The 24081-nt window shown below is 56.8% G+C and overlaps 2 protein-coding genes across 8 annotated transcripts in view; both read right to left on the bottom strand.

The window, feature by feature from the left end:
• Positions 1 to 294: 294 nt before the first annotated feature.
• ZBTB47 (zinc finger and BTB domain containing 47) lies at positions 295 to 14372 on the bottom strand. Of its 2 annotated transcripts, none has more exons than XM_024132320.3 (6): positions 14270 to 14372; positions 9185 to 10726; positions 7412 to 7559; positions 5963 to 6078; positions 5168 to 5312; positions 295 to 4906 (listed from the first exon to the last, which is right to left on the bottom strand). In XM_024132320.3, the coding sequence occupies exons 1-6, from the start codon at positions 14270 to 14272 to the stop codon at positions 4569 to 4571; spliced, it is 2292 nt and encodes a 763-aa protein (XP_023988088.1). In that variant the 5' UTR covers positions 14273 to 14372; the 3' UTR covers positions 295 to 4568. The 2 variants fall into 2 exon arrangements, with proteins under 2 accessions (XP_023988088.1, XP_023988089.1); XM_024132321.3 differs by lacking the exon at positions 14270 to 14372 and adding an exon at positions 11339 to 11482.
• Positions 14373 to 19827: 5455 nt separating this feature from the next.
• Positions 19828 to 24081, bottom strand: part of NKTR (natural killer cell triggering receptor) — a 51041-nt gene continuing 46787 nt past the window's right edge. For 4 of the 6 annotated variants that reach the window (XM_028479668.2, XM_055080165.1, XM_024132300.3 and 1 more), the window contains one exon: positions 19835 to 22741. In XM_028479668.2, the coding sequence (XP_028335469.1) occupies positions 22654 to 22741 (88 nt within the window). In that variant the 3' untranslated portion in view covers positions 19835 to 22653. Of the gene's footprint in view, positions 22742 to 24081 lie in introns of all 6 variants that reach the window. The other 2 variants (XM_024132299.3, XM_007106759.4) reach the window with 2 other exon arrangements.

The raw sequence follows: 24081 nt of genomic DNA, 5'->3' as shown, positions 1-24081 counted from the left end.
GATACAGTCTCAGCAAAGTGGGACAGGGAACCACTGGCTGGGGGATGTTTTTAGGCAGTTTCTCAAGTCTTCTCATGGGAGCTGGCTGCAGTGTGTGCGCTCCAGGGTTATCTTGCCGCACGGCGCCCTGGTTACAAGAGTGAGGAAATCGATGGAACACCCGCCGTGTTTGCACATATTGGAAGGAAAACTGAATTTATAGCAAAGGGTTTGGGAACGCAGCAGTGATAAGCACATAGAAACCGAAGCAAATCACGTTTAAGAGAGACAAAAGTAAAAAGTTGTGCAAGAAAGGAAATGGAATCATATTCTATTATATGGCTTGGTTGAGATCAGTGTTTACACAGTCATAATAATGTACACACTAAATATTACTCTAACCCCAAATAATAATATAACCATGCTGGGAGGAAGGAGGAAGGGAAATTGTGTGCATAGTGTTTGTGCGTGTCATGGGAGTGATGAAGAAATACATCAATAGCTGATGCCCAAAACTGAAAAAAATCAAGAAAGTAGCGTTGGAGGTGTGCTTTTTGTGAGCATGAGAACACCAAAAATACCAACTGAATTGGAACTGCTCGCCTACCGGGAGTTGGAGAGGAGCAGGTGCAGGGGACTGCAGGGTTTTGTTAGAAAACGAAAGTTCTAGAAGTATCAATATTTGGCTTCTTCAACTATGCCCAAGTAAAACTTTAATTTTTTAAAAACTAGATATTTTCCCGGGGATTCTATAGAAAATAATGCTTGTGGCATCAGGCCGTTGCTCACAGCACGGTGGGGTTGAAGGGAGGAGGCCACGGGGAGAGGCAGCAGACAGACCACAGATGGACGGGTAGAAGAGGGGAAACAGAGAGAAGCTGAATCCCCACAAGACACTGCAGGAGCAGCCAGGCCCGCAGGCCTGACAGCAAGCTTCAGTTTTAGGGTGACCTGAGCGAGCCCCTGTTCCCTTCAGAGATGTGGGACTGTGTGGAAGGCAATGTCCCCATCCTGGGGATTTGTACCCCCTCTCTGGCTGGTTAGTGAACCCACCCACCAGCCTCCCCTCCTAGCCCTTCCCGGCTATCCCCCTCTCCAGGTATCTGGGACCAAGTGCCACATACATGGGGGCCTCAATCACCGCGCGTCACTACAACCTAGAGTTCTGTCCCACACAGAGCCAGCGCTCCAGTGAGATAATTCTTGGAGGTCCGAAGGGAGAGCTGCCTGCTCCCTCCTCGGAGTTCGCTACCTGTCTTCCATCTGAGATGTCCTCCCCGGTGCTGACAGCTGGCTCCTTCAGACCTCAGCTCCTCCTGACTCTGGAGGTTCCTCAGGAGCCCAGCCCACCCTCAAGGGAGGGAGACCGGGTGTGCAGATGCTCGGGGCACGGGTGTCCATGTGGTCTTCGGCCAAGCTGTCAGGTTCCGCACTACCCTGGCTCTGGTCCAAGTCTCTTCAGCCAGTAGTCAGGGCGGCAATGTGTAAAGAAGAGGCTGGGCCAAGGGACAGTTGTACTGCCTTTATTCCCCTTCACTCTTCTCCTCACCCTCCTGCTGTCCCCCGCACGCTCTGGGGCCAGACATCAAGGGTCCACATGCCTGGGCACAGCCGTTCTGTCACTGAGCCCCCTGAGGGGTGCTATGTTGACCATGGTGGAACGCATCAGGATCGGAGGCTCAGGTTCTGCCCCCGGCCTGGGTTCCTAGGGCTTGAGGCCCACCTCATCTCTCTGGCCACTCACCTCCAGCTGGCCCAAGACCGGGGAGTACAAGGGGAGCCGGGGAGAGGGCAGGCCCAGGTTCTGGGCTTGAGGTCTTGGCCAAATGGTCTGAGAAGTCCAGCTGGACAGAGGCACGCCCTGGCAGATCTCCGGTGGGAGGTGACGACCCCAAGCCCCCTCCCCCCACCAGCCCTGGGAAGCGGGTATGATGCCCAGTCCCCTCACTCCAATACCCAGGTGCTTGTTAATTTGTTTTAACAATTAAAAAGGAAATGTAAAAGCTGGTAAAACAAGAACCCCTATCCATACTGGCACTGCTGAGGTACCATTATTGCTTCAGACCTTTGTGGTCTGGCCAGAAAGGAGCTCCCACCAACACTGGCCCAAGGGGAAGAGAGCATTTAGCACCAGGGACACAGGGTTCCTGTCCCCGCTGGGGTAGGGGTCTCCCAGGAGAGGGGTTGAGTCGTGCCCACCTACAGCTACAATGACCATTTGACCAGTGCCCAGCCTGCTGTCTGGACCCCTCTTGTGCCCTGAGAGGGGAAGTGTACAAGAACAGGAGACCCAAGTCCTGGGACAGGGTCTTGCTACCAGCTCCCCACAGCCACCTCCAGCCTCTGCTTGTCAAAGTCTGGCCTCATGGACCAGAGGCCCAGTCCGGCCAGGGCCCCCTAGGCTCACTAAGGCTGCAGGGAGGGTACCAGGTGACAGGGCCACCAGCCCCTGTGGGAGACCCCAGCGTCAGCAACAGGGGGTGGGAAACTCATCGGAGTCCCAGCCTACAGCCCATTCGGGGAGATCAGACTTTTCTTAGGAAAATGTGGGCCAGCTCTGAAGCTGCCAGGCACTGGGACCAGAGGTTAGAAATAGCAAAGGGAAGGGGGAAGCAGGGAGGGGAGGACCCTGAGGACGTCATGGAAGCCCAGAGATCACGGGGTGCAGAGAGGAAAAGAGCTACAGTAAAGCAGGAGCCTGAGAGGTGCAGCGCTGACCCCATAAGAGGCTGGAATTCCCAGCCTTGGCGTGGGGGGAGCCTCAGTACTCGGAGCCAGACAGGGAGCTTTCCCCTCTCGGGGAGGGGACCACTTTTACTCCCCAGAGGACAGCAGGGGCGTCTGAGGGTGCAGACGTAGACTCTGGCTGGCACTGTTCCTGCTACAGCCCCAAACTCAACCGGGCCAGGGCACTGCCCCCTCTAAGCCCAGAGAACCACCTGGGCTACGTGGCTTGGATTCTAAATCCTCAAATCACTCGGGCTCCTTGGGCTTGCCCACATCTGTACATAATAAAGTGCTTCGTTTATTGATGATTAAAATGTCCCCAGCCCCCTGCCCCAGTGCCATGGGCCTTACAAGGAGGTCAGAGGGGTCCTGACCCCCTCAGCCCTTGGGCTGATGGGGCCACAGTCCCCCCAACCTGCCCCCTGGGCTCAGGCCTCTTCCCACTCCAGCCATGCTGGGAAGGTGGTGATGCGGGGGCAGTCGAGGGGTTTAAGGTGCAAAGAGTATAACAGACAAAACTGTATAAACAATAAGAAAGAGCTTAACTAGGAAACAGGTAGCTTATGGAACCTTCCTCCCCATTTCAAAGGCAGGAATAGAGACGTTAAATGACAACAAAAAAGGATGTCCTATTAGTGCTGGCCTCCTGAGGGCAAGCGTTGGGCACAGGCTGGGTGGGGCTCTCCTGGTACCCCCGACCCCGACCCCGACCCCCAGGGCCTGATCATGCAGGCTCCTCGCTCCACCCATGAGCACAGAGGCGCAGGAGGGACGAGGCCGCTGGACACCAGCCAGGGGCAGGCTGTGGCCAGGCCCAGGGAGTGGCTGAGGCCTGTGCTGCCTTCCAGGAGCAGAGACAGACACAGACACAGACGTCTCTAGAGTGGGAGATTCGGCTGGGGCAGCTGGTGAGGGACGGGCTGCTCCGTGAACAGCTGCCCTGCCCCCTGCCCCACTGATAGCACCTTGAAACCTCAGAACATCTGCCCGAGCCTGCTCCTTAGGGTCCTGGTCCCTGGGGTCCACCCATGTGCAGGGGCTCCTGGGCTGCAGTGCCTGGGGGCTGGTGCTGTGGGAGCCAGCCCGTCTGCCCAGCCAGGGCCCGGCCCACCACACCCTGAGGCCCGGCAGCTCCTGGGGACATCTTCCCCAGGACCCAGGGCCCTCGGTGCAGGCGGGGGCAGGTCGGGGATGCCGTGGGGAAAGCAAATGCCTGGGGTCCAGCCCCCGCCCGCCCCCCTCCCCACGGTGCACAGCTGCAGTCGTCACACCTCGCCACGCACGCCCACCCCACACAACCCCCGGCGTCCGGGCCCAAGTCCCTGCCTCAGCATCTGCAGCCCTCACAGTGGGCCCACAAGTCCTCCAAACGGGGACGGCGCCCCAACTTTTCCCCAAACCCTCCGGGATGAGGGGCGAGTGAGGGGGCCCAGAAGGGGCGGGGATGAGCAGCTGAAGGTGACCTGGGCTGGGCCTGGCCACCCCCCTCTGGCTGAGGCCTCAGCGGAGCGACCGGTCACACCTGCTCCCCAGGTCCCTCCCCACCCACCCGTACCTGCTGCCTCCAGCGCCCCCCTCACCTGGAGGGGGATGCTGTCAAGAGTTTCCTCTCTTTTCCTTCACTTCCAAAAAACAAACAAACAGACAAAAAGTAAAGGCTTCAAGGAGCCGCTGAAAGGGGGCACTTGGGAGTGAGGTGTCCTCCGCCAGCTCAGGGGGCTGCCGGCCTGCACAGCCCCCCAGGGTCAGGGGTCCCGGGCAGAGCGTGTCCAGCCAACTCTGGAGGTGTTGCTCCCCCCCGGCCCCGCCCCGCCCCACGAGGACGAGTGGAGGGTCCTGGGCGCCGTGCAGCAGGCAGGCAGTTAGTTGTTGGTGTTCAGCCTCCCGCCGGGGCTGGCAGCGGTGGGGAAGAGCGGCGGCGGGGGAGGCAGGGTCTGGGGCAGCCCGGGCAGCAGGGGGAGGGCCTGGGGCGGGGCGGGGGGCAGGCCCGGGGCTGCGGGGGCGCTGTCGCCGGCCAGGGGGTGGCTGACGCGGAAGCACTTCTCCTTGTGCGCCTTGAGCATGTTGGAGAAGCGGAAGCGCTGGCCGCACACGTCGCAGGGGTAGGGCTTCTCGCCTGTGTGCGTGCGCCGGTGCCGCTTCATGTTGGGCCGGCTGGTGAAGCTCTTGCCGCAGATCTCGCAGATGTACGGCTTCTCCCCTGCGGGGTGGGTGGTGATGGGCCGTGGGGAGTTGCTGGCGGGCCGCTACGCGCCCCCCACCCTCCCCCAGCCCTGGGCCAGCCTCCGGGCGTCCACGGAACCATCCCGGCCCGGCCCTGGCACTCTCGGATCCTTGCCACCTTGGGCCAGCCTGTACCAGCCTCGCACGACCTTGGGAGGCAGGGAAGCCGGCGCTGAGCCTCCTAGCGGAGAAGGGGGCCCGGCCCGGTGTGGAGTCCCTCCCCGTGGGGCAGCCGTACCTGTGTGGGTCTTCATGTGCTCATCAAAGTACTGCTTCATGTTGAAGTCCTTGCCACACCACTGGCACATGAACTGCTTGTGGCCGATGTGGATGCTCATGTGTGACCGCAGCTGGTACTTGTACTGGAAACGCTCGTTGCAGTTCTGAGGGCGGGGTGGAGGGTGAGGGGGTGAGACCCGTCGCAGACCGGGGAACAGCCTTCAGGGAGGGAAGCGCTGGCCCGAGACCACAGGGCTGTGGGAAGGACTCACATGGGGAGGGGCTCCTGGGCAAGGAGGTGTGGATGCAAAGGCCAGCCGAGGTGCTCCTGGGGTGGGGCAGTGCACGGGCACAGGTGGAAAGGCCATGGGCATGCAGGGCCCAGGCAGGAATGGGGGTCAGGAAGTGGGAAGAGGCCACAGAGTGGAGGGAGCCCTCATGCTTAAGGCCCTCCATCCTTCCTCCTGGTCCAAAGGCCCCCCCTCATCCCCACCTGCAGCTCCATCTCTGATCTCTCTGCCTAAGATGCTCCTTTCTCCACCTCTCCAGAAAGCCTGCCCCACGGTTCCAGCCCCTGCAGACTTCCCACCCTGAACCTTCGGGGGTTGGGTTAGGGTGGGATGGCAGGGGAGTGGGGGGAGGTGCAGGTGGGCAAACAGGTAAGGATGGAGTGGGAGGCAGACATCAAGGAGGGGCCCCTTTCTTTCTGCATCCTACACTCCACTACCCCAACCCCTGGTTTTTAAGCAGCTGCTGCCTCTGATCCCTGCCCCGTCCAGGATGGCTCCTGGGGCAGGAGGAGAAGGGAGCTCACCTCGCATCTGAACGGCTTCTCCCCGGAGTGCTGCAGTGAGTGCACCTTGAGAGACATGCTGCGTTTGAAGGACTTCCCACAGGTCTCGCAGGTGAAGGGCATGTCCTTGGTGTGCGCTACAGGGCAGGCACCATGGCCATGACATCTCGGGGGGACCCATCTGGCTCCTCCCAGGGGACCCCTGCCTGACCACCCCCCAGATCCAGCCCAGATCCCGCCTCCCAGGGCACCACCTACCCTGGGGCCTGCCCCGTAGCCTCTGTCCCCCAGGCGAGGCCCCTTCCCTCCCAGCTAGGTCTCTCTGTTTGGTCAGACAGGCATGGAGGCCCTCTTGGTTCTTTAGCCTCTGGCCTCACTCCCAAAGCTTCGGGGAAAGATAGAAGGATTTCAAGTGGGACTGGCCTCGGCTCAAATCCTGGCTCAGCCACTGGCTCCCTGCATGCCCAATGTGTGCCTCAGCGAGCCTCAGCACCCTCTTCTATAAAAAGAGGGTAAAGTGGTCTTGGGTCTCCAGGGTGGCTGGGTTTTACAGAGGGTGGCACGTGTAAAGGCCTCAGCCTTGGGTCCCATGCCATCCAGAGGGAGTTAGTTACCTGTGCTCCTCCCAGAACAAACTCCATGGAAGATCTGGGAGGAAGCAACTGGAGACACGAAGGGCCCCCCTCAGAGTTCAGAGCTGGGGAATTCAAGACCAGGAAGGACCACCAATCCTGGGCTACCCAGCATGCTTCTGGCCGATACCTAGACCCCGGGGTCCCAGCTCCCAGTCAGTTCATGCTGGAGGCCTCTAGCACTGTCTGGTAGAGAACGGGGGTAAGGCCTGGCCAGGGCACACTGCCCCTCCTTGGCTACCCCTCCCTAGAGCTCCAGGCCCCAAGCCGGCAAAGAAGGGAGGGCCACCTGGACACCAGACTCCCAGCCAAGCCCACCTAGAAGGGAGGGAGAGCCATGCCCAAGGCAGCGAAGTGGCCCAAAACACACTTGGGGGCCTCCTTACCGTGTCCAGGTATGACCCCTGGGGGAGGGTTGCATTCAGAGAAGCCTGAAGCCCTATCAGAGGCACAGCCGTCCTCAAACTGAGACTGGGCCTGTGTCAGCCCATATGGCACTTCATGTAATTTAGAAAAAGGTGCTCTGGTGGACACAGCCCCATGTCAGGATGCACAGCCTGGTTGGCAGTGTGCTAGCTGGATTCTGGTCCCCACCTGCCATCTTGTCCAGGAGTCCTTGTGCCATGTGCAACCTGCCCAACTATGCATGGCAGCCCTGGCCCCAGAGCCTGTCCAGGACACACCTGCCACTGCAACCAGCCCCCCACCCCCTACCTCCCAGCTACGAGGAGTCTTCTCACCCCTTCATATTGCCCTTGGATTGTGAAGTGCTTCCCAGAACACCCAGCAGCTGGCCCACTTGGACCTCAGGCTCCATCCCTCACCAGCCTGGACTTACCGACCATGTGCTTGCGCACGTGAGCCATGGTGTAGAACTTCTTCTCACAAATCTCACAGGAGAACTTCTTTTCTGCGTAGCCGTGCACAATCTTATTGTGCTCGTGGAGGGACCAGAGCTTCTTAAAAGCTTTGCCACACGTCACACACTGTGGGGTGAGAAGACTTTAGGCTCTGGGTCAGGACCATGTGACCTAGGACTAGTCACTGCCCCTCTCTGGGCCTCAGTTTCCCCACCTCAACTGTGCTGGAGAGAGAGGCCTTGATGTCCAAGGACCAGCCAGATGTGATGTTCTGAGAGTTGGGGGTGGTAACTCCCTAAATACTTACCCACCTACCCACCCACCCAGCGTGGGTCCCTCATCCTGAACTCACTAGGGTCAGGGGCCACCTCTTCCAGGAAGTCCCTCCTCTGTGCTTATTTCAACAAGGCATCTTTCTACAAAGAAGAGACACATAACTGGCTGAAGGACCACAGTGGGTGAGGAGGCTACTCAGTTCATGGAGAAGTCCCTCAGATAACAGGTCCTGGCAGAGCTGGGCCATTATCTCTGCTGCCTCCCCCTGCTGGGACCCATGCCCTGACACCATGGAGATCCCCAAGGAGACAGATTCCAAAGGACTGGGGACTGTAGGAGGTACAAGGGCCTATCAGGCAATAGACGGTGGCGGGAACCTTGAGGGCCACACTCCCCTCCTCCTCTTCTCCTGGGCCCTTGTCCTACCCATCCCTGCAGCAGGCCAGGGCTCAGGCAGAAACTGGGTCAGGGTGCCCAGGACAGAAGAGGTACAAGCGTCTTTCCCCTTCAGGAGGGAAGCTCAGGTGTGTGCGCGGGGAGAGTCAAAGAGCAGCCCGGCAGGCAGGCAAGTGGGAGCGTTGGGCACGAGGGTGGGGCAGGAATCCAGGTAACCCCCAGATAACACTTTCTCCACAGGGCACTGCAATTAGCAATTAGTTCAGGCAATTAGCACCCGCCTACCTACTACCTCCCAACCTCACTCCCAATCAGAAAAGGCAAAAACCAGCCTGGCTGGCCCTGTGCTGCCTGTACCCTGAAAGGCCGGGCTGGCCCAGACTCAGGCTGGCTCAAGGCTTGGCAGCCAGCCCAACTCCCCTGTTTGGCCCCGGCAGCCCCTGCGCTTCCCAAACTGCTCATCCAGTCCCTTTCCCCAGGCCCAGGCCAGCTGGTACCTCCAAAGAGGTGAATGCAGGGGTTTCTTCCTGCTCCGCTGCCCCTTGCTCCTTTCAGCCTTTGCAGGAAGTGGGAAATGGCGCCCCCTTCTGGGCAAACCCCTCCTCCCCTCATCTGTGCTTTTGCGCAGTGCAGTCTGAGAAATTATACATGGTAGCCCTGCTGGCCTTGCGGCAGCCCAGAGATTTACCAAAACACTGACTCATCCCTCCTGAGAGCTGGCTGTCCCCCAGCCTCACGTGCTCAGACAACTCTCATCCTCCTGAGTCCGGGCTCCCCTCTGCCCCTCTGGCCAAGGGTACGGTTTGTTCTACCCCTATCTGCAGTCTCTGCACGTGCTGAAGCCCAGCTCTATCCACCTCCTCCAGGAAGCTCTCCCTGACGTTATCCCTTGAGCTCTCACCACCCTGGGCTCACCCTTGGGCCTGGGCTGGTCCCACTGTCCAGGGGGCCAAGCCTGGTCTCTGCAGGCGGTGTGGCAATGCAGGCAGCAGGACACTGGGTGCCCAGGGCCCAGTTCCAGCCTGGCCCAGCCTGGATGGCTGTCCCTGTGGGCCCCGTGAACCCACCCCGAGGCCCACCTGGATGTTGCGCTCGCAGTCTGTCTGCCGGTGTAGCAGCAGCTCACTCTCCAGCAGGAAGCGCTTGCCGCACTGGTCGCAGATCTGCATGCGGCTGTGGGTCACGTTCATGTGCTTCTCCAGGTACCAGCGGTTGTTGAAAACACGCGGGCACTTCTGGCACGGATGGTGCTGCTTCTCCTCCAGCTTCACCTTAGCCCCCAGACCGTCAGCGGCCTGTGGCCCTCGGGCTGGGGCAGGAGCCACTCCTGCAGGTGGCTTTGGCCGCTTCCCACCCTGCCGCCCAGCCTCCTCAGGCTCAGGGAGGCCCCGGCGCCGGGCGGACCGCGTTGCCATGCGACTGTGGGGAGGGGGGTCTGCCCCGCTGCCACGGCACCCCGGCCCCTGCCTGCCCCCCGCCTCTCCGTCTTCCTCCCCCTCCTCCTCCTCCTCCTCCTCCCCCTCCTCCTCCCCCTCCGAGCTCTCCTGATCCTGCTCGCTGTGCCCCTCCTCCTCCTCCTCATCGTCCTCCCCTCCTTGACTGCCGCCCTCCTCCTCCTCCTCCTCCTCCTCCTCCCCTCCACTGCCACCGCCCTCCTCTTCCTCCTCCTCCTCTTCTTCTTCCTCCTCCTCCTCGTCGGCCTCCTCATCCTCCGAGTGTCTCTGCAGCCCGTCCTCCCCGCCCAGCACCATGGTGGCAGGGCCTGTGGCAGCGCCCGGCTTCCCCTCGGGCCCTGTGGACACGTGCAGCGTCTGGTTGTTGAGGTTCACCTCCACGATGATCTGGGACTGCTCCCGGTGACTGTAGGTGCCAGAACCCCCAAGCTCCTCCTCCAGCTCCTCCCCACCCTCCAGCTTGCACAAGCTTGCCGGGGGCCGGCCGGCCTCCTCGACGCCACCCTCCTTCTCCTCCTTGAAGAAGGGCTGAGCCGGCCCGATGGTGGCAGGCACCGTGCCACCTGTGGCCCCAGCCCCGTCCTCAACGCGCACCGAGTAGGGGTCAGGGCCCTCACGGGCGTAGATCTTGGGCAGGCCCGGGGCGTCGGCCTCCTGCTTGATGTCACAGTAGTAGGGCGGTGCGGCCGGGGTGCAGCTGGCGGCAGGCTGGGCGAGGGCCACGGCGCCGGGGCCCGGGGGCCCGAGGGAGCGGGCGTCCAGCAGCTCCTGGCAGGACGCGGCGATGTCGGCCATCTGCAGCAGCGAGGCGGCGCTGAGCACCTCGTGGACGTTGGCTGCGTTGACCAGCAGCTTGGACGTGTAGATGAAGTTGAGGATCTGCTGCAGGCCGCCGGGCGCCAGCGCCTCCAGGGACAGCTCCACGCGCTGCAGCTGCTTGTTCTGGGTGAAGAGTGAGTGGAAGAACTGGCTGTAGGCGGCCAGCACGCCCTTGTGGGCCGGGAAGACGCTGCGCTGGGGCACCAGCACCAGGTCCACGTCGCACAGGTCAGGCTGGAAGAGGCGCTGCTCGTTCAGGCGGCCCATCAAGCAGGCGAAGTGCAGCGCCACGTCCTCCACCAGCGAGAACTCGGCCGCCGGTGAGTCCGTCGTCTTCTCAACCAGCAACTGTGGGGCAGGGGGCACAGGTCAGGTCAAGGCCATCTGGGAGGTGGCCACCCACCCATCACTCCTGGTTCCATGTTACAGGGAAGGTGCCGAAGCCCTAGCAAGGACGAGGGGGAACCAGGATTCAAGCCCGAGTTTGCGGTTCCTCAGAGCTCACAAACTCTGGTCGTGACCTTCTGAGGCCGCAGGTCAGCCCCTGGGTCAGTGGTTAACTTTTCCTGGCCTCCAGCTCTTCCACTGTGAAATGGGAGAAGTCGTCCCGGGAAGGGGAGGGGAAGAGGAAGAAAGGAGAAGGAAAAGGTTCAAGGGTGACCAACCGTCCAGGTGGGCCAGGAACCTAGGGGTTTCCTGGGATGAGGGACTTTTGATGCTAAAACCAGGGCTGACCCCAGCAAACCAGGACTGGGTGGTCTCCCCAAAAGCATCCCCAGAGGCCTCCCTTCAGCATTTCTGGGCCCCATGGATTCTCTCTTCCACACTCACTCACATACAAATAAAGCCAAGCCTGCCTAAGCCCAAACAGCTCAAGAACAGGTCAGGCTCACTGGCTCACTGCTCTGCCTCTGGCCACGGCACCCCTGGGGCAGCACCTGAGGGAACCCCTCAGCTCACCCACAGCGGCCCTCAAGGTCTAGGCCTGAGGTCTTGCAGAGGCAGAAGCTTTTGTGAAGAAATCCAGGCCCATGGTCCTGCTGCCCTGTTGGAGGAGGCTGGTGAGGTCCAGCCGTCCCCTCATTCCTCAGCCAGACCTCGGGCCAGGCTGCTGCCTGTGGCCTCAGGCCTGGCGGCAGCAGCTCCCTGCCACAGAAAGGTTCTGTGGAGGCAAAGGACACAGCTGTGTTACCTGTGTTACCTGTCCACCATGCTGGAGGCAGGAGGCCCCTAAGGCTTGTCCCAAACCCTTTTCCCACTAGGCCCCCAGACCCCAGGTCAGGTGTGGTCCAGGCCCAGAGGTTCTGAGATGGCCTCATCTTGGAGGTCACACCACTGGGGGCTTCTGGAGCCTGAGGGAGGCCCTTGGATCTGATGGGTCAGATTCCTAGACCCTTGGGCCACATCCAGTACCTGTGAATTGCCCAAAGTAATTATTCCTGGTCGCACCACAGCGGCTTCCCCAAAAGGTGGGCAGCGCAGACAGGCAGGCTGCCCAGTCCCTTGCATGGGTCCAGCGCACAGCAGATGTTCAATTAACATCTGTCGACTGACTACCTGCCTGGCTGGACCAGCCCCGCAGGTTCCAGGTTCTGGCCCTCCTCAGGCCCTGGCCAGCTAAGTCACTACCCTCCTACATTTGAGGGTACCTTGCTGCACTGCAAAGACATCAGCTCCCTGATGCCGTGCACCTCTCTGGAAGCCTTGGGATGAAACCCCAGTCCTGTGCATCCACAGCCCACCCCTCCCCTTCATGCCAGTCCTTCCGGTCACCTGAATGAGAGGATCTGCCCTGGGCCTTGGGATGAGCCTCAGGGAGCCTCCAGGAGCAACCTGCTGACAGATCTGCCCTGGGTTTCACCCTTCACATCCAGCAGCCCAGGACAGCACCCACGCCCTCTCTCTCTCTCTCTCTCTCTCTCACCACCATCCCTCTTGAGTTCTCCCCCGACACCTCCTTCCCCCCAGCCAAGAAGCCACCCATCTGCTCCTCTGTCTCTGGGCTGCTGGCCCGTCCAGGCCTAACCAATCTAACGGGGATAAGGTGCCAACCCCCTCCCATCTCCATCCACTGACTCATTCTGATTCATCTTCTGGGACCAACCCCTATTACATAGAAGGGGAAACTGAGGCTCAGAATGAGAGGGTCCCACAGCAAGCAGGAGCACAGCCCCTAGACTCTTAGCTCTGCTAAGGCCACCCAATCTGTGCTGGACTAGACACTATTCCACGTGGAAGTATTTCTTGGCCTTTAATGACTTAAAAAGCAGGATGAGGCATCTGGGGACCCTCCCACCCAGGGGACCAGCTGTGCTTCCCCAGACCCCATCACCACCTCCGGCGACCTGCACCCTCCTTCCCAGAGCTGCTGCCACCTGCGAGTCAGTGAGGGGTCAGGGTGCACCTTGGCTGTAACAGGGGTTCCTCAGGGCCTCCAGGGGCCAGGCAGTGGTGGGGAAGTGGCTTGGATAAGGACTTGGCAATGTCAGACCTGTTGTGGGGTACCCACCCTAGGGCACAGGGTCCTGGTCCACTGCTCCCCCTTCACAGAATGCCCTCCAGTGCCTGCCTGCCATGGGGCAAGGGCAATGCCCGACACTTCCCTTGTGCAGATCTGGTCCTAGGATCCAGTGAGGATCACTCTGGCCTCAGCAGGGGAAGAAGGGTTAGTCTAAGGGGTAGTGCTGCCCCAAAGACTCCATTTCCAAGTCAATACTCCCAGCCAAGCCAGCACCATCCTTGGCCCTTGAGGGGCCCAAGAACCTTACAACCAGGCAGCCTGACTGGACTTCCTTGACCGGGCACATAGATGCCGCCTAAGTCCATAACTGGCAGCCCCTCAGCAGTGTGCGGCTACCCCCTAGCCTGGTACCTCCCACACAGGGCCACCAGCTGTGTCTGCCTCTCCGGCCAGATGTGCTAGTTCCCTGAAGCTGCAGATGCCCCTCCCCATCTGGCTGTGCCAGCTGCAGCCACCCACCCCACCTCCAAGTCCAGGCCAGCCCAGCTAAGATACAAGACCAGGGGAGTGGTCAGGCACTTCCGTTGCCAGGGCGTTTCATGCCCTCAACCCTCCCCCCAAGCCAGGCTGGGGGAAGGCCAGGTGCCAGGGACACCTGCCGAGGCTGCCTTACCGTGGTCAGAGCCTTCTACTCCCAAGGGGTACCCTGCCTCACTGTCACGAAACCACCAGCTTCCTACCCTGCCCTGGCGTCTCCCTGGAGGCCCTAGAATGAAACCTGGGCATCCATCTGCACACCCTACTCCCATGTCAATCCTTCCATCGCTGGGCAGCAGTGGGTGGGCCCAGACTGAGAAAGGGGGCACAGGCTCATGACTTCCAGCCTCCTCCTTTTAGGGAGGAGGTGTCTATGCCAGCCTCCTCTCAACTCAGGCCATCCGTCCTTCCTGAGAAACAGGCCCAGAGAGGGCGGGAGACCGGCCCAAGGTCACACAGGAGTTTGGACCGGAGCTGCAGGCGTCCCCCACATTCCGCTCGGCCCAGGAGCCCCGAATCCCCAGGCAGGGCGTCTCCAACGCCCACGTGGCCCAAGGCCCAGGCGGGAATCCGACCTCCTCCCTCCCCCCATCACCCAGTCCGAGGGCGGTGCCGTCCGGGCTCAGAGAAGCGCCCCCCTCCGCCAGTGCCTAGCAGGACCTCAGCCTCTCGCGCCCAGGCCCCAACCCCAGGAATTTAACCCCTTGCCCGCCGACGGCCGCGTCAGAGCGCCGCATTCCCAGCCCGCAAGGACCCAGAGAAGGGGTCGGGGAGACCCGGATAGGAGTAAGATCCCTCACATCCCTCCACCCCGAGCCGGCCGGCCGTGCGCTCCAGAGGGCAGAGCGCGCAGGTGGGCGGATAAGCGGGGGGACAGGCAGGGCCTTGCGTACCATGGTGCCGTGGCGCTGGGGGCTCACAGGGCCCCGCGGGATCGCGCTGCCCCCGGCGGCCGGGCCGGGGCCGCTCCATGAAGCGCCGCGCTGGGGGCCGCCCCCGCGCAGGGCCCCGCGACCATGGCCCCCGGGGGCGCGGCCGGGCGGGCGGAGGCGCAGGGCCGCGGCGAGTCCAGCCGCCGAGCAGCTGCGGCCCCAGAGCCTCGGGCGCGGCGGGCGGGGGGCGCGGGGCGCCGATTGGAGCCCGCGCGTCAGCTGGGGCCGCCGTCTGGACGCTTAAAGGGCCAGGCCGCCCTGCGCGCCGGCGGGGGCCGCGGACACGCGTGGTGCGCGCCGTCCCGGTGCAGCCCGCCCCTCCTCGGGCCGCCGGGGCCCCTGGCCAGGACCCGCCGCTCCTATCCTAGAGGACGGACCCCGGCCTCAATCTCCCGCGCCGAGCCCCCTTTCCTCCGGGAAGTTCGTCCCGGAGTCTAACCTCGGTGTCCTCCAGCTGCGCCACAGAGGCGGGGTCGGAGTAGGAGGCGGCCCTGAAATCGGGAAGCTGGGCTCTCCCACCCCCTCCTCGCCACCCCCCCGCCCCCCCCAGCCCCAGCCCCCCGCAATCAGCTGCAGAAAAGGCTTACACCTGCTCCCCTGAGCGACCTCACACTGAGGGACCGAGCCCCCGTATCCTAGCCGCGTCACCATCCCCACCCTCTGGCCTGGGCTGCTCAGACCTTAGGGTGAGTCTAGGATCGACAACTAGCCTGGCCGCCCCCCTGCCCCACCCCAGGACAGCTCAGGGTTTGTTTTGTTCTGTGCCTCCAAGACTTGGTCTGGTCGACCCCTACCTGGTGGCTGCTTCGGGCTGCCCAGGGCCGCCCAGGGCAGGAGATGTGAGAACCCGTACTGCAGCTGCATTGATGAAATCCTTTAATGTGACAGGCCCAGAGGCCCAGGTCCCACTGTGTCCCCCAGCCGTGTGGCCTGATGGCTGCTGAGAGGCCTCCCTGCTCCGTCTCTGCTGGGGAGATGCAGCCAGGCCTGCGGAATGCTGCTCTGGCACGGACACCAGTGGGGGCTGGGGGCTGGCTGTGCTGGCAGGAGGCTGCAAAGGAACACTGCCAGGCTGAGCAGGCAGCAGGGTTGGGACCACAGGGTGCTGGGCCTGGCAGGGTCTAGGTGGTGGCTGGGCCGCCATTGTGGCGAGGGGGCCTCTCGTATGGCCCATGTCATCATTCAGATGCCTTTCTGTGCCCCCAACTCCAAGCTGATGGCTGCCCCATCTTTGGTCACTCTCACATTGCCCCCATCCTGCAGTACCACAGAGTATCCCCCTACCCCTCCACTCACATGTGCACTTGTGCTTACACACCCACCCATGCCTGGCTGTAGCAGTGTCCCCTGAGTATGCCACCTTACTCATGAGTGGGCAGGGACTCTGGGGCCTGTTCAGAGTGACTTGGTTCTGGGTGCCAGGGAAGGAAATGGAGCAGAGGCCAAGATCCCCGGCAGGCGCCATCCTGTAGTCTGATGTCTGTCCTGTGAAACTGCAAGGGCCTCCCCTGAGGCCAGGATGGGTAGGCTCTTACGACAGGGCCATCCCAGGGCCAGGGAGAAAACATCTCACGGGCCAAGTTGAGGGTGACCGAAGAGCGCCAAGAGAAAGAGGAGGAAAACACATAGCCAGATGGAGGGTGAGGAGAGACCCTGGTGGAAAAAGAGATGGGAAGAGAGGAAGGGGCACAGATGGGGACATGCCCCCAGAGAAGGCCACTGCAGACATCCCGCACTTCTGTGGCCATGGTGGGTGCAGAGACAGCTGGCTCAGCTCCCAAGACCTCAAGCTGAGGCCGGGCCAGAGCAGCCTGCATGCCTGACCAGCCCATCGCCTCAGGGCTGCCTTCCACTTCTTCCTCCATCCCAACCCACTTCCTCTTCTGACTCAGTGGATCCTTGCACGGGCCTGGGAGGTGGTAAGAAAGGAACTGTGTACCCACTGGTGGGATAAGGACAGTGAAGGTACAGCAGGACAGATCACACAGCAAGACACCAGCGTCAGAAGCCAAGAAAAGGGAGGCTGGAGCAGTCTCCCCCGCAGGGTGGGAGGAGCCTGGCAGAGAGGACTGCACAGGACACTCCTGGGCCCACTTCCCAGCCAAGGTTTGGCAGGGGGTGTGGCCAGCGTGACCAAAGACTGAAAGTTGAGTAACACTAGGGCAAAAGGAGAGGAAGGGTACTCCAGGCAGAGAGAATAGCACCTGCACAGGACGGAAGGGAGGATATAGTTAAACATCTGCAGGGAACTAGAGGTGATTTGATATAGCAGAATCCAGATTCTCGTCTGGTGGGAGTGGCCGGATGGAGATAGGCAGAATTGTTCTCTTGGCCTTTGAAAGAGTCATGTCACAGGACCTTCCCCTCAGGGTTGGTCAAGGCAGGCTTTCTGGAGGGTGTAGGGTGGGACCAGTTATCGGGGAGGGGGATCCCAGGCCAGAATTGCATGCCACAGGGGCAAGCCAGGAGTCTGTGGAGACAAGGGCAGGGCTGGATGATCCTCAGACACTTGGGACTGGGTGCTGGCAAGGTCAGCAGAGCCACACCCCTGCCTCTAGAGGCCAGCTCATGGGTTTTCTCACAACTTCCCTAAGCTTCTAGACCAAACTTCTCTCCCATGTCGGAGAGGAGGAAGAGATTCAAACCATGCTGGGGGGCAGCACATGTGTGCGTGTGCGCAGAGCAGGGCTCAGCCTCCCTAGGCGGGGCATGGAGCTGGGTAACTGTGATGGGGGAGGGAGCGCAGAGTGGGCAGGGCCAGAAAACAGAAAGGGACGCCGCAGCATGGGGTTGGTGGGGTGGCAGGGAAGTTCCACCTTCCTACTAGGTGCTGACCCAGGGCTCTGCCGGGTCTCGGGGGAGCACGGATCTCTGGGTGTGGGGTTGGAAGGGGAGGATTGCTCCTGTCCTGAGCTCAGCACTAACAGGCTACAGCTGTAAGGGGGTGGGGGCCTAATTCAAACCAGCAGGTTGCCCAGTTCCCTCCCAGAATGTAAACGTCATGGCCTAGGCATTCAGGGCCTCCCTAGCATCTACCAGGATCCTCTCCCACCCTGCTGGTTCAAGGGGCCCTGGGCCTCTCACTAGTGATTGAGCCTGGCCCTCCCTGTGAAACTTATGGGACAAGCACTCTGCTCTTGGAGGCAAGCCCAGGGGCTAGTGTCCCTGAACAATGTGTGTTTAGTTCCAAGCATTTAATACTCACCACTCCTAAGATAGAGGAGTCCTTACTTAGTAGAGGAGTTGTATTATAAAGGTCAAGCAATTTACCTAGCTATCCACCTAGAAGTGTCAGAGTGGAACTTGAACCCAGGCAGTCTGACTCAGGCCCCAAACCCTTAAGGACCGTACCATAGAATAGTTGCTCATAGAGGTCTTTTATTTCTTCAAAATAAAATCAGATTGGGCCAGTGGGATCCTTCTTGGTCTTCCTCTGGGAATCTGGCCTGGTGGTAGAGGTTTTAGTTGCAGGAGACCCTGGGTGACCCGAGACTGGGAAGTTCCAGCCCAGAGCCCTATCCTGTGGGCTCTCTGGGAGGCTGATTCATCTCCAGACCGGTCCAGGAAGGGACGAGCACGCCGGTGCCCATGTCTGGTTGCACCCTCTTTCGGGGTTTATGAGCTGAGAGACTGGCAGTCTAGGGACCATTAGCCTCATGTTGCAGAGGAGAGTCAGGCCTCCAGATGCAGAACGTAGGTAGGTGTCTGTCCTGAGAGCTTGGGTCACATTTTCTACCCCGATGGCCTCAGGACTCTAGGCTGGCGCAAGAGACGCAACCCTCCCCAGGCTAGTCTGGGTCCTGCCGAACACGAAACTCGGCTCAGTCTCTGGAGCTGGAGTTCGATAGCTGTAGGTGGTGAACAGTGGGTCTGGGGTCTCCAAGAGGCAGAAGTGCTTGGCCCAAGCTTCGTGTAGCCCCACTGGAGGCCTTCTGATTCACGGGGAGCAGACAGGCAGGGACGATGGAGCACTGCCTCTACCTTCTACTGAAATCTTTAAAGAAAACCGTCCATGAGAGCCTCTTGGTCCTTTGCGTGTGTTGCCCAGGTGGGCTTTCCTTGCCTCACACTCATCAGGCGCCGACTGGAGCTGCCTAGGGTCTGTCTGCAAGAGGTGCAGTCTTCTTCCAGGGTGCCAGCTCTTCTCCCTGACCTTTACAGCATCAAAGAACTTCTCCCTGCTGAGCAGGAGTCCTCTTGGCACTCTGCCCAGTTCATTCTATCACCAGTGCCTCATGGGATTCACCTCTCGCTCTGGGCAGTGGCGGAGTGGATTCCCTCTCCCAAAGACCAGCCGTCTGAGCCCAGGCTCTTCCCACGTGAACCGTGGCTTCCAGCCCCTCACCTGGCCACACAGTTTGTGTCACTCACTCTGTACCAGTGGAGCCTCCTTTCGCTTCCAAACAGTGATGCCTAGCCAGTGTTCATGGTCACTTGTGAGAGGGGCATTTCCCTTGAATTCTCTTGCCAGCTAATTCAGAATAGAAAAAACCAAAGTCTTTGACACATTTCCTCCCAATACTGCCCAGCTGATCAAGATGATCACTATCAGAATTTGATTAAAGATCCTTGTGTTCTCTAAAAAATAAAACCCTAAAGGAACCTCACTTGGGGATTTCCCTACAGCAAACAGACTCTACAATTTTATTTAAATTTTAAGGCAACACATCCAGATTTGCCTGTTTTCAGGAACAGCCTGACTTGGGGGTTTACTGTTAACTTTGAAAACTGAACCTCTGCCAATCTTACTGTGTGAGGTTACGTTGTATTCACTAAGAAAGTACAAATCCCTTTGAGTTCTGAGGAGAATAAAGTTAATTGTACTTGTCCTGCAAATTCTCATGTGGATGCTAAAAATATCACCATGAATGTTTTCTCCAGGAGAGAGTGCTATGTGCCTGCCTGGTGAACCACTGTTGGGGAGGGAAGGTGGAGGCTGCAGGTGGCGTAGCAGGTAAACATGCTGTCCCTAGGCAGCATCTCACAGATGGGGGGGGGACGTATTCCCTCCTCAGCAAAGGCATCTGTTATATGCAGGTCACCTCAGCTGGATGACAACAGAGCCTGGAAGAAACGTGGAGCTGGCAGGGGAAGGAAGACCAAAAGCACCATCAATGGTTCTCTGCGTAGGTGAACAATTTCTGCCTGAAGTTCTCTCTAGCTCCACCTCGTGCCCTACTGCTAATACTCGGCTAGAAGACAAAAACAAGCCACAGACAGATGAGATGAGGTCTCTTCACTGGCTGGGTCAGCAAGGAGACTCAATGTCTCCTTTTCCATTTCAGAAAGACTATTTGAAGTCTGGATGAATAAAGACGGATGAAACATGCACAGACTCAAACTTAGACTAAGTATATATTTTAATTTCTACAAGGCCCCCCCTTTCCAGTTTTAGGGAAATTTAAATGAAGTGTATACAAATCAGACATTACCAATATGTACAAAAGTATTTTCTACAGTTTTTGAACAATACCAGCTATATCATGTTTCATTTGCAGTAAACAGGACATTACAAAACCAGTCCAATAATGCCTTGTCTATTAAGAAGTACAATACACATAATTCAATTTTATTAAAAAATAACTTAAAATACAGAACAATCCCCTTTATGAAGAAAAGCTATTTCTGTAGTCCATTCAGTAAACACACAAGTTGAATGCTGCAGCTGAGGGCTGTTCTTTTCCATGGAGAAAACAAACGAGGCTTCTAGGGCCCACCTTTTCAGGGTAAAATTCTACCCACAGCACAACAGGCGAAGTTATTGCCTGTGGGAGGCAGAATTCTAAAATGCCCCTCCCCCTATTTCATGCCCCAGTCCCAGGAACCTGTAAATGCGATACCACTTCTGTGATTACGTTCTGTGGCACAGCTGACCTTAATACAGGGAGACTATCTCAGTGGGCTTGATCTAATCACACGAACCTTAAAACAGAGGAGGAAAGGCAGAGAGACCTGAAGCATGAGAAGAAGTCCTCGATGGGCCATTGCTGGTTTGAAGACGGAGAGAAGCACACAAGTAGGATGCGAGCAGCCTTAAGGAGCCGAGAAAGAGGACCCCGGCTGACAGCCAGCAAGGAACTGAATACTGCTAACAATCTGAATGAAATTGGAAGCAGATTCTTCCCCAGAGCCTCCATAAAGGAATGCTGCCCTGCTGACCCTTGATTTCAGCCTTGTGAGACCCTGAGCAGAGAATCCAGCTATACTGTGCTGGACTCATGAGCTACAGAACTGTAAGCTAAGAAATGAGTGCTGCTTTAAGCTGCAAAGTTTGGGGTCATTTGTTACACAGCAATAGAAAACTAATACACTGCCCAAAGGTAACTCTTCTTAACGTAATTAGATTTGGCAGTTTCTGTTTGGGTTCTAAATGTAGTTTCTTTCCATTGCGTATTATTAAAGCAATATTCTCCTCTGCAGGCAACTTTTGAAAACCCTTCATATGATCGCACGTTGTTTTGTATTCACTATCAAGTATGTCTGTTTGACTTAGGTCCTATTTTCTAATGTATTCTCATCTATCAACTTGGCAAACAACTGGCCACTTAACCCTGTTTATGAACCTTTTATGGGTGATGGTTTTCATATATCCAAGGTCATCCCTCCATCCATCAGGGGTGGTCAGATCCCTCCAACTGAGGGCTCTTTCCCGCTTCCCAAGTACACCAGGCAAGCCCTGGGGTAGGATGGCACAGAGTTCTGCATCAAACATCCAATATGAATTTCTTCTGTGTAACTAGATTAAACTGGCACTAAGGTGATTAAGTACACTTGGGGAAAAAACTCAAACTAAAGGTTAAAAAAAATCTCACCAGTTTTTACAGGTCAGATCATTTTTGCAGGAACCACCCAAGACTGTGAAAGTGTGTAATCTATGCAGTACTGCACACCCTGATTCCCTGTTGTCGTAGGTTTACCATCTCACACAAGGCTTCACTGAGTCAGTGCAGGCCACTGAAACACGGAAACATGCTGGCGGGTGCTGAGAACAGTTCAACTGCTCTTGCATCTGCCTCTTACTTGCATCTGCCTCTTACTTGCAAGACTTAAAAGTAAAGCCCTGCAAAATGTGCCCAGGATGGTGGCAGGGAGATCTTGGTGTTACTTTTGAAGTCCACTCTCCAATCAACTCCTCCAGGGGCACACACATCAGTTCTGTGCAGCAGACCCCAGTGGCCACACAACCCCATGCCAATCCTGCCTGCTCCATGGCCTCCAGCCCACAACTATGCTTGAGAGAGGCCCTCCAAATATTTAAAGTGAGTAGAGCTTAGGAGGACCCATGTTTGGTGCCAATGAATTTTTAAAAATTCATTTCTCTCTCTGACGGAATTCTAATGTATATTATATAAGAATAATGCACCAAAAGGTACCAAGCACCAAAGCATGAACTGGAATAGGTTTTTTTTTTTTTTTTTTTGCGGTACGCGGGCCTCTCACCGCTGTGGCCTCTCCTGCCGCGGAGCACAGGCTCTGGACGTGCAAGCTCAGCGGCCATGGCTCATGGGCCCAGACGCTCCGCGGCATGTGGGATCCTCCCGGACCGGGGCAGGAACCCGTGTCCCCTGCATCGGCAGGCGGACTCCCAACCACTGTGCCACCAGGGAAGCCCTAGAATTGTTTTTTTACAAACCAAACTTCTGATAGTATTTATTAGAAAGCACATAAAACATGAGGGCTTTAGAGACAGTGCAGGTATTTATAGTTAAGGCTGATTTACTCTTCTTAACCTCACGCGCCAGCCTGAAATAATACAGTGGGCTGTATGGTGACTACTTTCCTGATCCTCTGAGACAACAAAGAAGTAAGGAATGAATTAAGAACCCCAGAGCCACTGCCTTATGCTCCCGGCTACCATTAGTATCAATTCTGGGCAGTTTGTTTTTAAGAGCACACATGTATAAGATTCTGTGTAATTGGTATATAAGTATTTGGTCACCTTTCACAGTTCTCCTTCACAGTTCTATGCTTGGCAGCATATATGCTAAAACCTTAAAAACGGGCGAAAAGAATCTGTATTCTAAGAAATACATGAGATGGAGAGAAATAATCTAGCTAAAATAATATTGCAAATTATATTTAAATTTCATGATTTCTTGATTCAAGAAAATGAAATTCATTTCCATAGTTGGCTACTGTAAAATGTGGCATACAAATATTTTTAGGAGACACGTCTGTATTTTAAATTCTATGCACATGTAAATGAACAAATAACAGTAAGTGTCTATTTTTCAACTTCACCTCTAATATTGAAACAGAACAGACTGCCATTAAGTTTCTTAAACTTTTAAGTTACCAGATATTTACAAGTAAGATATAATTTGTATCAAAAAAAGGGGACACTTTCAACTATATCTGCTGCTTTCACTGGGACTCCGGTGATGAGAGTAACTTCGGTCACTTTCACTGTCAGAGCCATAAGATCTACAACTCCTGTATAACAAAACAAAAACAGAAATACCTTTTAATTGTCAACCCTTTGAATTCCTCTTGTACCTTCTTTTTTGATATGAGTGGCCTGAAAGCAAGTGGCTTGAAGAGGCACAGCATAGTGGGTTGGCGAGTGGGGTACTGACTGTGGCAAACTTTTCAAAGATGTCAATGACAGATGGTGGTAATATCAAGGTTAAGATAAAATAAAGAAACTTCTTGGGGAATTACTTGAAATCCACTCATATATGTGAGAATAATTTTCCATGTTACCCAAAATGAACATCAATATTTAATTAGACTGAGCAAGTATGGGAAAAAAGGCCCACAAAGAGAATTTCATTAAAAGACAAGGAAATCAAAATCAAATCAAAATGGGAGCCCAATGAGGGGTGAGGGTGAGGTGGGGCAGAGACAGGACCACTGGGATAGTGAGTCAAGAAGACTTGGTTATGGTCACCATTCAGTTATTTCGAAAAATACTCACAGAGAGTCAGTCACTTTGCTAGATGCAAAGGGCACACACAGAGTAGACTATGTAGAGTTTCCTGGGGCTCAAGGATAGCATAGAATAGGGGGCAAGATAAATAAAGCACATGCGGCAGGAGGGCAACATATCTCAGAGTGAGCAGTCAGGAAGGGCTTCCCTGGGGCAGTGAGTGGGTTGCAGTGGAGACCTGCAGAGTAGGTGAGAATTGGCTATCTCAAGAGGCAGGAGGGGAGATGGTGAAGTGGGCATGTGAATCTCTAGGCAGAAAAAAAAAAGGTTCCAGAATGATAGTGCAGGGAAGACAGAAAAGCCCAAGCTGGAGTTGGTAGGTGGAGAGGCCTCCATGCAATGCTGAGGAGCACGGACCTGCCCCTGAAGGCAGTGGGGCATCCTTGAAGAGTTTCAAACAAGGGAGTATCCAGATCACACTGATATCCTACAAGCACGACTGACTGTAGTTGTAAGGTACGGGGGAAGGGTAAGACCAGAAGCCACCAGGAAAGGGACATTACAAAAAGCAACCCACAAAGACTTCTGCAGTATGAGCCATATGTTACATAAAACATCTATAAATACATATATAAACATTTTTAACCATATAAACTGCAATCCTAAGTGATTATTATATTTTATTATATGTTACATTTTTTAAAATATTACCTTTTTAAAATTTAAAACACTGACAAATTGGCTGTTAGTTCTAGCAAGCAACCCTATTTTAAGAAGGGGCCATGGTTTGAGTGGCCTTCTCTCCTATTCCTTCCAAAAGAAATGTCTGTCCAAGGATATGTGAATATTTAAAAATCCATTTTAAGTTTTTTTTTTTTTAATCCATTTTAGATTCAAACATTAA

This window comes from Physeter macrocephalus, chromosome 18, assembly GCF_002837175.3.
Source record: "Physeter macrocephalus isolate SW-GA chromosome 18, ASM283717v5, whole genome shotgun sequence".
Lineage (NCBI taxonomy): Eukaryota > Metazoa > Chordata > Mammalia > Artiodactyla > Physeteridae > Physeter > Physeter macrocephalus.
Note: the sequence above shows the minus strand (reverse complement) of the source record. Positions and strands in the feature narration are given on the sequence as shown.